The sequence below is a fragment of the Canis lupus genome, chromosome 11 (genome assembly GCF_048164855.1).
Source record: "Canis lupus baileyi chromosome 11, mCanLup2.hap1, whole genome shotgun sequence".
Taxonomy (NCBI): Eukaryota; Metazoa; Chordata; class Mammalia; order Carnivora; family Canidae; genus Canis; species Canis lupus.
In genome coordinates, this window is record NC_132848.1 from 46,172,248 (window position 1) to 46,186,398 (window position 14,151).

General features: G+C 37.5%; 1 protein-coding gene across 1 annotated transcript; it reads left to right on the forward strand.

The window, feature by feature from the left end:
* Positions 1-1,447: 1,447 nt before the first annotated feature.
* LYG2 (lysozyme g2) lies at positions 1,448-12,861 on the forward strand. Its single transcript, XM_072842697.1, has 5 exons — positions 1,448-1,490; positions 6,776-6,916; positions 7,690-7,886; positions 8,666-8,804; positions 10,204-12,861. The coding sequence occupies exons 1-5, from the start codon at positions 1,448-1,450 to the stop codon at positions 10,320-10,322; spliced, it is 639 nt and encodes a 212-aa protein (XP_072698798.1). The 3' UTR covers positions 10,323-12,861.
* Positions 12,862-14,151: the final 1,290 nt, after the last annotated feature.

The following is a 14,151-nucleotide window of genomic DNA, read 5'->3' on the forward strand; positions in this document are numbered from 1 at the left end:
CAGCCAGGTTGCTACTCTGGTTTTGTACTGATCTCAGAGCAGGTAGCTATTCTTGGCTCTTTTGGTCAGAGTAGAATTGGAGCAAGGAGCCATGTGACATATTGGTATGCAGATCATGTGACAATGGAATGAGGAACAAAGAGCAGGAGGCTCAACCTTCAGGCAAATGACCAATCCAGGAATGAGACCTGCTAGTATCTCTTGTTTATTTATCTTTTTAATGCTAATTATCTGTTTCTTGTTCTCAGATTTAGAAGCTGTTGACCTAGCTCAATTTTAGATACCCAGAAACTATCCACCAAATATATGCCTCCAATATAACTTGGGGGTTCATTAGATTAATTAATTAATAGTGGTTAATAAATGCTTTGAAATCTTTTTATTAAAAGGGCCACCTAAGTCCAAAGTATTATTATAATCAGGTCTAAGGAGGTCAGTGATTTAAAGAGAGGGTTTTAAACCATATATAAAGCTCCCCCAACTATCAGTGGTACAGGATGAAGGTAAGAAGAGACAGGTGAGTCTACATGCTGGCGTTTAGGACCTCCTCCACAGTGGCAGAGTCACAATGAAGTCTACTTGGATTGAAGCCAGGTAATCATAGATCTATCAACTAAAGGATTCTAAAATTGTTTAACCTGTCTTTTAGGACAAGGGCCACTGCTTTGTTAAATCCTGGCATACAGGGTAGTGCTGAGGACGGGGGACCTTCCCAAACCAAGAGGAGAGACTTTCTCTGCAAGGTCACAAACCAGGTTAGTGCCTGTCTTCTTGTATCTTGTAGAATACTTAAGCTGTCTTTTGAATGAAGCCAAAAATAGAGTTGATGGAGGAACGTAGGGAGCACAGCAAACCTATTCTGAGTCATGATCTCTAATGCTCCTCTCAGTGGCTTCTTTTGGTTTTCTAAGGAGACTATAATAGAAGAATGGGAACAAAATTATAATATGAGCAAACTTGGAGACGAAATGGGAGTGTGTTGGCGTAACATATTTAAAATATTTGTAGGCTCATGTCAAAATTAAATTGGATTAAAATGAGTTGGGGGGACGCCTAAGTGGCTCAGAGGTTGAACGCCTGCCTTTGGCTCAGAGCGTAATCCTGGATTCCCGGGTTCGAATCCCACTTTGGCTCCTTGCATGGAGCCTGCTTCTTCCTCTGCCTATGTCTCTGTCTCTCTCTCTGTGTCTCTCATGAATAAATAAATAAAATCTTTTAAAAAAAAATGAGTTGGGAAGTTATACTCATGAAGGGGAGTGATCCAATGACCCATAATACTAAGCCTATGAGAATAATATCTTGGAAGTGGCAAAAAAGTATTATACTGGAAATGATTCTAAACTTGCTTTTAATTAAAACAAATTTCCTTAAGGAAACTTTCAAGTTTTAAAATTAACCAGTTTCTCTTTCAAATCATAATAGGTGTTGTAGGATAAGATTCACCACCATGCTATCCTCTATCCTGCTTTGGGGACTTATTGCCCTCATTGGTAAGTCATTGATTGACATGTAGCATTGTTTGCAGGGTGTCCACAAAAACATTTAGCATAGTTGTGAATCAAAAAAAGCAATGATCACATGTAATGGAGGGGTGGGCTCTTCTTCTAATCAGCTTGGCTGTCAATCAACTGCTTACATCTCTAATTAAGTGTATTCTGCTTGCCAAGCATGTGAAGTCACTATCAGTGGGAATTTATGGAACAGTACCTTGGGAGGCAAGACATATAAAGATAAAATTATTAATACCAGGTAGTAAATAAGAGTTAAAGGAGTATAGTCAGAAAAAGACACTAGTCTAGGAGAGGTTTAGAATAGAGTTCACATCTAGTCAGGATGTTGAGACCAGAAAGGTTTTCTTGGAGGATGTGATACTTGAAGAATGTTTGTGTTTTGATAAGAGAAGAAAAGAGTCTATGCTGGATGGTTGAATGCCTTTAGTATATATAGCAAGGCAGAAATGCATGGAAAGTATTGGGGGTATAGTAAACAGATCAGTGTGACCAGAACAGAAGTGAGGATTTCTGAGGGGACTCCTAGAAAGGTAAGCTGGTGAGATGGTGAGGGACTTTGAATAAGAAAAGATAGAAAATTTGGCTTAGGAAAAATGTAAAGCCCTTGTAAACCATGTTTGAGTTGTCTTTAAGAATAGAGTGAAGTGGGGTGCCAGGGTGGCTCAGTGGTTGAACCTTGGTTCAGGGCGTGATTCCGCAGTCTCAGGATCGAGTCCCACATTGGGCTCCCTGCATGGAGCCTGCTTCTCCCTCTGCCTCTCTCTCATAAATAAATAAATAAATAAATAAATAAATAAATAAATAAATAAATAAAATCTTAAAAAAAATAAAAAGAATAGAGTGAAGATTGAGAATTGAGGAAAAAAATGTTTCTAAAATGTTTAATTCTAAATGTGAAAAGTGAAGCTACAGAAAAGTGATAATTTCCAATTATTTATATGGTCAAAGGTAGGGGAACATAGTTTTAAATTTTTATTCCTTCTTTAATGTCCAGGTGGGAGCAGAGTTCTATAGCCAGTAGACTAATTATGAGCTACTCTACTAGCTATGTTTGACTGAAAGGTAACTATAATTAAGAAGGACCTGTGTGTTTATGATGTCAACACAAGTAGTGTAAAGTTTTGGTCATATTCTAATCCTCTTAAAGCAATTTTAGGGATGCATGAGCCTGCTGGGAATCCTGGTTAAAGTGCAGATTCTTTGACCTTAGACCTAAAGACTCAAACTCAATAGAGTCATACTAGGTTCAATAGACCTAGTATGAGAAGCCCAGAAATAAGCATTTTTTAAAAAAATGTTTTATTTTACTGTTTATTCATGAGAGACAGAGAGAGAGAGAGAGAGAGAGAGAGAGAGGCAGAGACACAGGCAGAGGGAGAAGCAGGCTCCATGCTGGGAGCCCGATGTGGGACTCGATCCCAGGACTCCAGAATCAGGCCCTGGGCTGAAGGTGACGCTAAACCGCTGAGCCACCCGGACTGCCCAGAAATATGCATTTTTAATAGGCATCCAGATCGCTTTGATACCTGTGGTCTGTGGTCCACACATTGAGCATAGCAAAGGCTGGCTCTCCAGTCAGAAGAAATTGAAATTTTTGACATATGGACACTTGATCCAGATAATTTAGATAATTCCTTTACTTTTCATTTATTCACTCATTCATCCATTCACCCATCCATTCATGTATCCGTTCACAAATATTTACTGACTGTCCACTTTGTGCCAGGCATTGTTCTAGGTGCTGAGGAGGATATAGTAGAGGGGAAAAAATGTTCTATGAGAGGAATAGACAGAAAAAAGGAGAGGAACAAATAAAATAAGGAAAGAAGGAAGACATGTTAGGTGGTGATAACTGATATAAATAAAATAATGTAAGGTAATGGATGATAAGGAATGAGGCATGACTGTGTTGCCTTTTTAATATAAGTAGGATAAAAAGACTCTTTAATAAGGTAATTTTAAAAAAATTGTTGTAGAATATTCCAAACACATAAAATGGGGGAGGGAATAATGTAAATAACTCCCATGTACCCTTCATCAAGCATCTATATGGTTTTCAACACTTTACTATTCTTATTTTATCTATCCCTCATCTTTGCATTTTTTGGGTAGAGGGGGAGGCTAAAATATTGTAAAGCAACCCAAAACATCAAACCATTTTACCTGTAAATGTCTTAGTATGCATTTAAAATGTATAAGGACCAGCTCTGGCAAAATGTTCCTAGCTCACCTTAAACATTTCCTGCCCTAGACCAGGAATGAGCCTTTTTTCTGAGAAGCGCTGATTCCTCTGAGTGGAAAATAGTGTTTGGAGATCACAAGATGAGTACCAGGGGTTCTCCATTGCTATTAGGCCATTATTCCTTCCAGTTCTTCTCAGTGGAGAGAACTTAGAAAGTATTTTTTTAAGAGAAAAATAATTATGCATTCATACTGATATTTCATATTAGTATTTATGAATACAAAGTATTTATTAAAAATCCTGGTTCCTAAAAACATTAACATGATTACTTATTTATATATAATAGTTTCAAAATAACTATGGCAGTATTACCAAACAACAACAATCCTGTGCATATAGATTAAGATTTTCTTATGATTCTTTATGTTCATAGGGTGTATTTCACTAGTTGTATTTACTTACATTGACCTGTTTTTAAGTCACTAGAAATAATTCTCTTCTATGTGTTAATTAAATTTTTAATTTGACATAATATTTGTCTTTCACTTTTTAGGATTTTTTTCTATTTGATTTATTTATTTTTAATTGTAGAAACATTTACATGGCTCCAAAATAAAAACTATAAAAAAAGTACATTTAGAGAAGTCTAGCCTCTATCCCTGTCCCTTTTACCTCTCCTTCCCTTCCCTGATAACTAACAATTTTTATTAGTTTTTGGTTCATCCTTGTATTGTTTTTTATGGTTATATAAGGAAATCACACACACACAAACACAAAATCATATTTTTCCCTTTTTCAAACAAAGAATACAATTCTATAAATACTATTCTTTACCTGGAGATAATGTTATAGAATCATATAGAGTTCTTCCTCTTTCCTTTTTTACAGCTACATAGTAATCTGTTGTGTGGAAGTGGCTTAGCTTATTCAATCTCTATATGAATGACACTTGAATTGTTCCCAGATCTTTGCTGTTAAGCAACAGCCTATTGCAAAATTTCCTTCCACAGCAATGTATAAAACTGCTTATTCCCTCACAGCCTCATCATCAGAATACATTGTCAAGCTTTTGGATTCTTGCCAATTAAATATGTAAAAAATAGTGTCTCAGTGGCGTTCTCTTTTGAGTGTGTGTGAGCACTTTTTTATATATTTAAGTATTCTTTTCTTTTCTTTGTTTATAAACTATTTATTCATATCTTTTGCTTGATAAGGTGGGATTTGAACAGTCCTGAAGGCAGTGAAGCAGCAAATCATGTAGATACCTGGAGAAGAGGCATTCTAGGCAAAAGGATCTATAAATATAAAGGTCTTTTTTTTTTTTTTTCTTAATATAAAGGTCTTGAGGCAGGAACCTGCCTGGCATGTTGGAGGATAAGCGAGGAGAAGAATGTGACTATAGAAGAGGGAGGGAAGGGAAAGAGAAGTCAGAAAGTGAGCAAAGGCTAGATCAGGTAGGGCTTGAAGGTCACAATCAAATGATTGGAAAGGCACTGGAAGATTAAGAGAAAAGACTGATATGACCCCATGCATGTTTCCACAAACCACTCTGGCTTCTGGGGAATAGACTGCAAGGGCAGAGAAGGGAGGTCAGTTAGGAGGCTCTTAAAATAATCTAGATGAGCACTAGTGGTGGTTTGGACCTGGTGGTGAAGAGTGGTCAAATATGGTATATGTTGTTGGTCTGCACCCTCAGTCACTGCTTCTACACCTCTGTCTCACATATGATCTGTGTCATGAAAATTCATCCATTCATTCACTTGTGTGTATTTCCTACACATATTGTAGGCACAAAATTCTACACTGAGGGCCATGGAGAGTGCCAATACCATGCCCTTTGCATCACATGAAAATGCACCACTGCTTAGAGAAGCTTAATGGCTTTACTGGTTTCTATTGGTTTTTATTATCTAAATAGGCTTTCTATGTATTCTGAGTTTACTTGATAGTTTCACTGTCTGACTTTTTGGTACATTTATAATACCTTTTTTTTTGGCCTGTTTGTAGTTGGGAGAGAGTAGATTATGCCTGTATTTTATTTGTTTTGATGAGTATTGCTTTTTAAAAAGTTAATATTTAGAGCTGCTTTGTTTTCCTTTTAAAATAAATATTTATAAGGAATAGTTCCATTGGTAGTGTGCCTAATTCTAAGAGTCTCTTTATATTATTAAGTTAATCAGAACTAGATCTATAGTGAATGGGTAAAATCCATGTCTCTATTAAAAAACACCATTTACAACACTAAGTGAAACAACAAATATAATTTCTTAGAACAAGTATTTGTAGTCTTAAAATATAAGCCAACAGTCCTAGGAACTATTAAAACAAACTTTTCAACTTAGAGAAAAACTCTTTATCTCCTTTAGTAAATAGACTTGGACAGGAAGTCACTTCATAATGACAAAATAAAAAAGTATAGGAATAGGATATAACTTAAGTTTCTATGGAAAGTTTAATTTTATTTCCAATTTTACTAATTATACTTAGAAATGCCACAGGAACATGATAGAAAATGAATATTTTAAGTTAATGGTACCCTTCCTTTTTATCTTAAGTGGTATTGGTACCCTTCTTTCTTGTTTTCTTAAACAGAGGTAATTGTTAATCCAGATATTTACATCCCCAGAAGTATTTGTGTCAGAAGTATCTGAAAATTTCTCTCAAAGTTCCTGCTTAAAACTCTAGTGGCAATTTTAATTCTGATCAAGATTGTAGCAAATATTTTTGAGACCTATAAAAACTGATTTTCATAATACTTTGTACATGTTTAGAATTAAGTACTTCATTAAAATTTGGTAGGGTGGCAGGGAGCACCTGGCTGGCGCAGTTAGTAGAACATGTGATTTTTGATCTCTAGGTCGTGAGTTTAAGCCTCACGTTGGATATGGACAAAAATTTTAAGGTTGGAGTAAAGTGGAAAGGGGGAATCTTCTTTTTTGTCTGATGAGCCATTCTAGGGGTCTTGGGGAGAGAATTGGGAAAAAGTAGGTATATGGCTTCCTCTTTGGTTTAGTATGCTCATTATAGTAACTTGAGCAATATTTCTCACAGGTTTCATGAGAATTATCATTCTGTCCCCCAGGCACTTCTAGGGGCTCGTACCCTTTCACTCACTCAATGAAGCCCCACCTGCATCCCCGCCTATACCATGGCTGCTATGGTGACATCATGACCATGGAGACCTCTGGTGCCGCCTGTGATATAACCAGGTTGATGAACTGTGGTAAGTGAGAAGCAATGTAAACATTTGGCTTTCCCCTTTGGCATTTTCATATTCTTTTTTAGGAAGTAGCTTAATTTTGAAAAAGCATAATCAATGTTATAGCAATAAGATCAAAATTAAAAATTAGAAGAAAGCAGAATCCCAACCATCCTAACAAACTGCTTCTTTTCATTTTCCCCCTATTCTTTCCAAACCTTATCCACATGTTTTTTTCTACATAATGAAATGATTGCTTACATAAAATATTAAATTCTATCTTTTTTTTGTTATGTGTTTACTTTATATTACAGCATGAGCATTTTAAGCAAGTCTCTTGCTCTTTGTACATCCTGTCTTTTGTAATCCTGTTCCAAAGCCTTCTTCATGTTATCCCAGTATTAGAACACCAGTGCTGGATGCAACTACAAAGTCAATCTAATCCTGCCTCCCCAATTTATAGATCTGAAAACTGAGGCTCAGCAAGAAGAGACTTCTCATGGCCCTAGAGCTAGGTAGTGGCAGAACCAGACTCAAATTTAGGTTGGCTGACTTCTAGTCCAAGAGTCTTCCCATTGCACCAATGTGGCAGGTAACAGAAGACCAAGAAAGACAGCAGAAGTGGTATCTGCCTGGGCTTATGGACATTTCAGGGTTTATGCAATTAGAGATTTAAAACAAAAGTCCTAGAATAGTTATTCCTGGGCTGCAGGTTGTGGTCAGGGGCTGTGATTAACTTATTAAACTTGGAAAAGGGTTCTCTTTTGAAGTAAATAGTTTATTTTTTATTGACATAGGGATCCGTGGTTCTGAAATGTTTGCTGAGATGGATTTGAGAGCCTTAAAGACTTACCAGATTCTGATCAAAGAAGTTGGGCTGAGGCATTGTGTAGACCCTGCACTCATTGCTGCCATCATCTCCAGAGAAAGCCATGGTGGAGCCGTCCTGAAAGATGGTTGGGACCACAGGGGACTTAAATTTGGCTTGATGCAGGTACTTGGCAAGATGCTTTCAGTTTTCCTCACTGTATCTTTCTTTATGGGAGCTCGATCCAAACTGGATGGCCATTTGCAGTACTTCCAGGCTTCAACACACCTTGGTATTTCAGCATAATTTGGACTTAGGTATTTCTGTAACACACCTTTGGTATTTCATTCCAGATTTATCAGTTTTGGGGTATCTTTAGAAAAAGGATTTTATGAGTTTTATAACTACAATTTGTAATTAATAATGGGCAATGCACTTCAATTGAGAAAACCTTATAAAGGGCACTATTAGAGGTACCCATTTGGGATTTATAAAGTAGTTTTATCCATGTAGTTCAAAACACTAGGATTAAGCTCTACTTGACCTAAATTGTTCTTTAGGCAAATTGGAGGAAGGGGACCCAAATTATCTGAATGTTTGTATCCAATCTTTATTTTAAATTCTCTATAGAAATCCAAGCTTCAAACTGTCCCAGTTAGAAACAATTTTTTTTACTGTAAATGTCTAGACATTGAGTACTAATTATTTATTTTGAAACAACTTTTTCATATGTTTATTTATATTTGAGATCTTAACTAAAACTATGCCACATCCACATCTCTCAAATCATACTTTATTTCTCTGACTCTCTTTTCTGTGAGAGAAGGTAGAATGGATTCTGTGGGGATAAAGTAAGGGGGCTGATGGCAGCGTCTGTGTCCTTGAACACAAGGAAGAGATATTGGGAATAGCTGAAAAATGTGTTGCTTCATCCAGATGCTGACATGATTATCTGATTTTTCTAGCTTGATAAAAAAATTCATCACCCTGTTGGTACCTGGGACAGCAAAGAACACCTTCTGCAGGCTGTTGGGATTCTCACAGACAAAATTAAGGCAATCCAGAAAAAATTCCCCACGTGGAATGTGGCTCAACACCTCAAAGGTAGGCCATATTTGTGGAGCTTGTTTAAAAGAGCAGTGAGTGAGACCTCTGAAGGCCATATGTGCCCTGGGCCTCTCTGGGAGCATTCTCCTGGAGTCAGCAGTGGGCCTGGGAGGATCTGCCAAAAGGTTTCACTAGTGGTCTCTGAACCACTGAGTTACTTTGAATAGTCTTTCTTCCCAACTTCCTTTTCCTCTTCTGCCATATGTTGGTGTTCATATTACATGTCTTATTGGTAACTGAGCCATTGAGTGATGCCATAAGGATTAATGCAATAGTTTAAAAGAATATGTTTGCCTTCTTCTGATAGGCTTTTTCTTAATGCAAGAAACTTAACCATTTTCTTTGTTTGAACAAATGTTTACTCTGAGCATTCTCAGTGACATTAGGGCTTAGATACTATATTTAAGTGGAGATCTCTGCTTAGTTGATCCCAGATCTCCTTAAGTTCAGCATCTTCTAGGCTGAATTAAATAACTAGCCTCCCACCAAAAATTTGCTCTTTCTTCTGTTTTTCTGTCTCTTCTCTTTTTTTCTGTCTTCATGAAAGGCCCCATAATATGTCTAGTCATTCCAGCCAGAACATCAGATTGTTTTCTTAGGTTCTCTGGTCCTTCTGTTTTCACATCCAACCACATCAAGTCCTATCGAGTCTACCTTTTATAGACCTATGGTGTGCATATACCTTTCTCCTCCCACATTTTAATGTCCTTATTTTAGAATAAACAATTTCTGTTTTCTATTTCAGGGTCCCTGAAGTCAGGGATCAGGACTGGGGTCTTTTTCTCTACATATCAGAGCAGAGCACAGTTATGTTAAACACATAAATAACTCCTGAAGATTAAAATTCTTGGGTAAAATACCATACACACACATGCATACACACACATATCCCTACAAAGAAATAATTATGTCTTGGGTATCACTGTGCATCCAGCATTCAGTATGGCACCCATCCTGGCACATAGTAGGTGTGTAAAAACATTTATTGAATGACTGAATGAGGGAGTGAATAAATAAGTAAACTTTTTAAAAAATGAATAAGTTAGTGACTGGGAGAATGCTATAAATATTGCCAGACTGAAGATTTGCTGGGGATCAAGTTTTGGACTATGTAGTCCTGGGCTACATAAGAAGCAAATATGGCTTTTGCAACAACAACAACAACAACAACAACAAAAACCCAAAGTTTTTTGAAGGAAGAGAGAAGGAAAGCAATCTGGAATTTTTCCAGAGATTCTTAGGGTAATTGTTCCTTTCAGGAGGGGAGGAAGGGGGAAAGAGAATCTGGGACTGTCTGCTTTGGAACATTTGCCTAGAGGGCTTACATCCTGGGAATGCTCATATCTTATTTCTGCTGAAAGTTAATATTTCAATCTGAACCTCTGTTTCATTTCAGGTGGTCTCTCGGCCTATAAGTCAGGAATCGATGCCATTGTCACCCCAGTGGATATAGACAATGACTTGGTCAATGATCTTCTCGCTCGAGCTAAATTCTATAAAAGACATGGCTTCTAGGCAAAGCTCTGTGGGTGGGCTGGGTTGGCAGGTGTTCAGATGGCCCCTCATAGAGAGTTTGATATTGATGTGTTGTACTCAACACAAAGAAATGGTTGCAATTATGACAGAAAATTCATTTCTCAGTTTTCTTAATGCAAATAAGCATTACAAAAGAAAAGGAAAAGGAAACCCACTCAGTTCATAATATAATTCCCATGAAATGTTCACAGACATATATGCATAATTATTTCATAGTAAACTTGATTATCATGGTAAGTGACATCTACATATTTCAGTGAGGCCTTATTTTATTCCATGATTTCAAAGCCCACTGACCCTCTGTTTTACCAGAATTGTTAACAAGAGAGCCTGATCTGAACCTTTCTCCCTTTCCAAGTATCTGTCCAAGCCACTAAGGCTTTGATTGTGAGATATGCTTAACTCAAAAGCCAGTCAACCTGTGGGACAATGGAGAAGCTAGAGATGGAATTCTAGTTTCACAAGTAACTGAGAGCTGACTGTGGTGAAGCTGATCTTCTAAAAGTGTTATATACTATGTCCCTGGCTCACACCAACCTTCTGTGTATTCTTCCTTTTGTTTGCTGAAGATCCAGGGACTGGCTTCTACTTTCAGTAATTCCTGCCACATATATGTTCAAAGAGTCCACTCTCCACAAAACATGGCAGAAGATAAGCATATAGGACCTGAATGAGATATGGTTCTTCAGTTGCGAGCAAAAGTAACCAATTCTGGAAAATTTAAGGAACAAAAGCAATTATGAGAAGAAGGCTGTCAAAAGGCTCATAGAAACTAGGTCAAGGACATAAAGAGAAACCAGGCAGCTCTGTGCAGCAGGAACCAGTTGACCATTCTTGATAGCATTCCCACTGCATGAATGAATTAGCACTCTCCTTGCATAAATGTACTCCAGATATTTTTCATCCATCCTTTTATCATTCTGCTTCACTTTCATAGTTCCATAAGAGATATTCTGATGAGCTTATCTTGGGTTATATATACATTCTTACTCCTTGGCTACTTTGCTCTTTGGTCTGGTTCAGACCACCCATAATGGAAAAGAGATCCCTAGAATGAAAAGCCTGGTATAGTTTGTAGCTTTACAGTCATCCTCAGGAGAGAACACAAATAATAATGTCAGAGTATAAAGCCCTCAAAGTCCCTACTGACATGGCTCCTGCTGGGCCTTTAGCTTTTGAGGGGAATATTTTTTTTTTGAGGGGAATATTTGATAAAAGTTTCTACCCATTACTTCTCTTTATGAGAAGGAATCAAAATTAAACACATCTATCTCTGAGTGCCCCTGGAGAAAGCCAGGTAAACCCTTCTCTGCCCAACAACCCCTTACCCTAGCCTGAAGATTTGACCCAGGCAGAACTGGGACCCTGTGTTTCACTGGGCGGAGCCAATGGTCAGCTATGATGGCAGCCCAGCAGCATACAGTCCAGCATCCTTTATAATTGGTTGAAAACCATACTGTACCAGTTGTTAAATATTTTGATTATCAGCCCTGCATGTGGGCAATCCAGAATGTTCTTTAGATGTTTACTTAAGAATGATTTCTTCCGGGTTCCCCCAAAAGCATGTACTCCACTTAATTGCCAGCCCCTTCAATGTCACTACCTGAAGCAATAAAGTATGTCAGGTAAGATAATTTTCAAGTAATTTGAAAAACAACAAATAGTTTGCTGACTTAGATTCTGAATTGATTCCCCCAGTAGTCTCTTTATGACTGGGATACCAAAGGTGATGTTCTATAGGAAAGTCCATATTTAAGGTGTCTTAGTTTGGTTCCCATAGAAACAGACCCTGAGACAAGGAGTCGGGTCCAGGTAGCTTATTTGAGAGGTACAAGGAACACTGGTATGAACTGGCTTGGTGATACCGGGAAAGGAAGAAAGCCAGCAAAATGTGTGTCATTAAACCAGCTAACATGATGGGCACTGGAGCTCACCCCCACCCCCCAAGCAAACATTAAGGAATGGTACAAAATGCACAAGTCAGAATTATCTACACATGGGATAAGGAGCTGGGGCATTTATACATCTACTTTAAGAGCCATTAATTGAGGGATCTTCCTGTTGGGGGCTGGGGAGAGCCTGTTACTTCTGTGCTCCTCTGCTCTGCCATGCAAATAGGCAGCACACTTTTCTGCAGTTCCAAGGAAAGGAGATTGTAGGCACAGATGCAGATACTAGCAGCTGGAAATCACTTGAGAATCCCGGAATGTCTAGGGATATGGGAAGGGCACTGACAGCATCACTTCACAAAGCTTAGGTATACCTGGAGGTTGAGGAAATCTCTCCAATACTGTTTGCTTTCCTCCATGACCCAACAACACATTAAGAATATGGAAATAAATACAAGCCTCATTATTCCTCATGATTTCCAGGCCAAGTTCTTCCATAATCTATTAGAATTACTAATTAGAAATGATAGAACTGTCTCACTCTATTTTTCCAGTTGATATTGAGAACAATATTAAAGATGTTAGACTCAAATGTGACTCCATTATTCTTTCAATAATCTCCAATTTTCTTTCTTTCTTTCTTTCTTTCTTTCTTTCTTTCTTTCTTTCTTCTTCTTTTCTTTCTTTCTTTTTTTTTTTTTTTGCCTGTGTCCTCTTCAGGGATAATGAATGGCTCCATGTTTAGGTGTGTACAATGTCACCTCTTTTTGTTGTCTAAAAACTAAGCTCTCTTTGGAAAATGAAGAAAGTTTGTCTTATAAATAGTTTTGAAAGCAACAACAATAAAAAAATCTAAAACTATTTCCTGAGCTGGACTTGTTCATGGTTACATTCTCATCCTTTCTCTTTCTTGGCAATCAATACCTCACAGGACTTTCAGCATCAGTGCTGAGAACATTGTTAGAGGTCACAGATATGGAAGCACTTCATTCCCTTACTTCTTCTGCATAATGCTAAAGAACTACAATGAGAAGACCAATCTTGGGTATTGTAGAGACTAAAGGAAAATGTACTTGAGAAATTACTAAGCAATCATTGGTGGTGGTGTGGTGGCAGCATCTCCAGAGTGAGAGACTGCAAATCTGGGGGCTCACAAGGACACAGGATTCCTGGGAGAGTGAGAGCTCTGAAAGCTAAAAGACTGTAAAGGTAAAGTGACTGCAATACACCTCCTTGCCTGCCCCATTGGGTGTAGCCTTTGAAGCAGCCCTTAGTTTGTCTGCCTGGTGAATACAAAAGGGAGTGGAGTTATCTCTCACCTTCTTTTTAGTTGCCATCTCAATATTTATTTGCATTGAATTTAAAATACACTGTTTATTTTTTTAAAGATTTATTTATTTTAGAGAGAGCGAGCATAGACACAAGTGGGAGGGGCAGAAGGAGAGGGAGAGAATCTCAAGCAGACTCCACGCTGGGCATAGTGCCCAACACTTGGGCTCAATCTCACAAACCTGAGATCATGACCTGAGCTAAAACCAAGAGTCAAACACTAAACTGTATTATCCAGGTGCCCCTAAAATACCCTCTTTAAAAAAGTTTTTTTAAATTGTGAAAAAATACACATACAGAAAAGTACACGTAGTAAGAAAACTGTTTAGAAAATAAACTATTAACAATGTCAAAAAAGACTAGTCACAGAACAGGAAAAGACATTTCAACAAATAAGTAAATATTGTGGTCTAATGCCTTGATCTATTCCCTTTCTTGGGGACCTAAAGTGGTATTTTAATTAATTTTTATAAACTTTTTGATGAAGTTTTATTAATATTTTATTCCAAGTCTTATGAAGAAAAAAACCCCTACAATTTATATTGCTAAGTTATGCATTTATTGTGCTGCATAATTTTTTCTTTGAATTT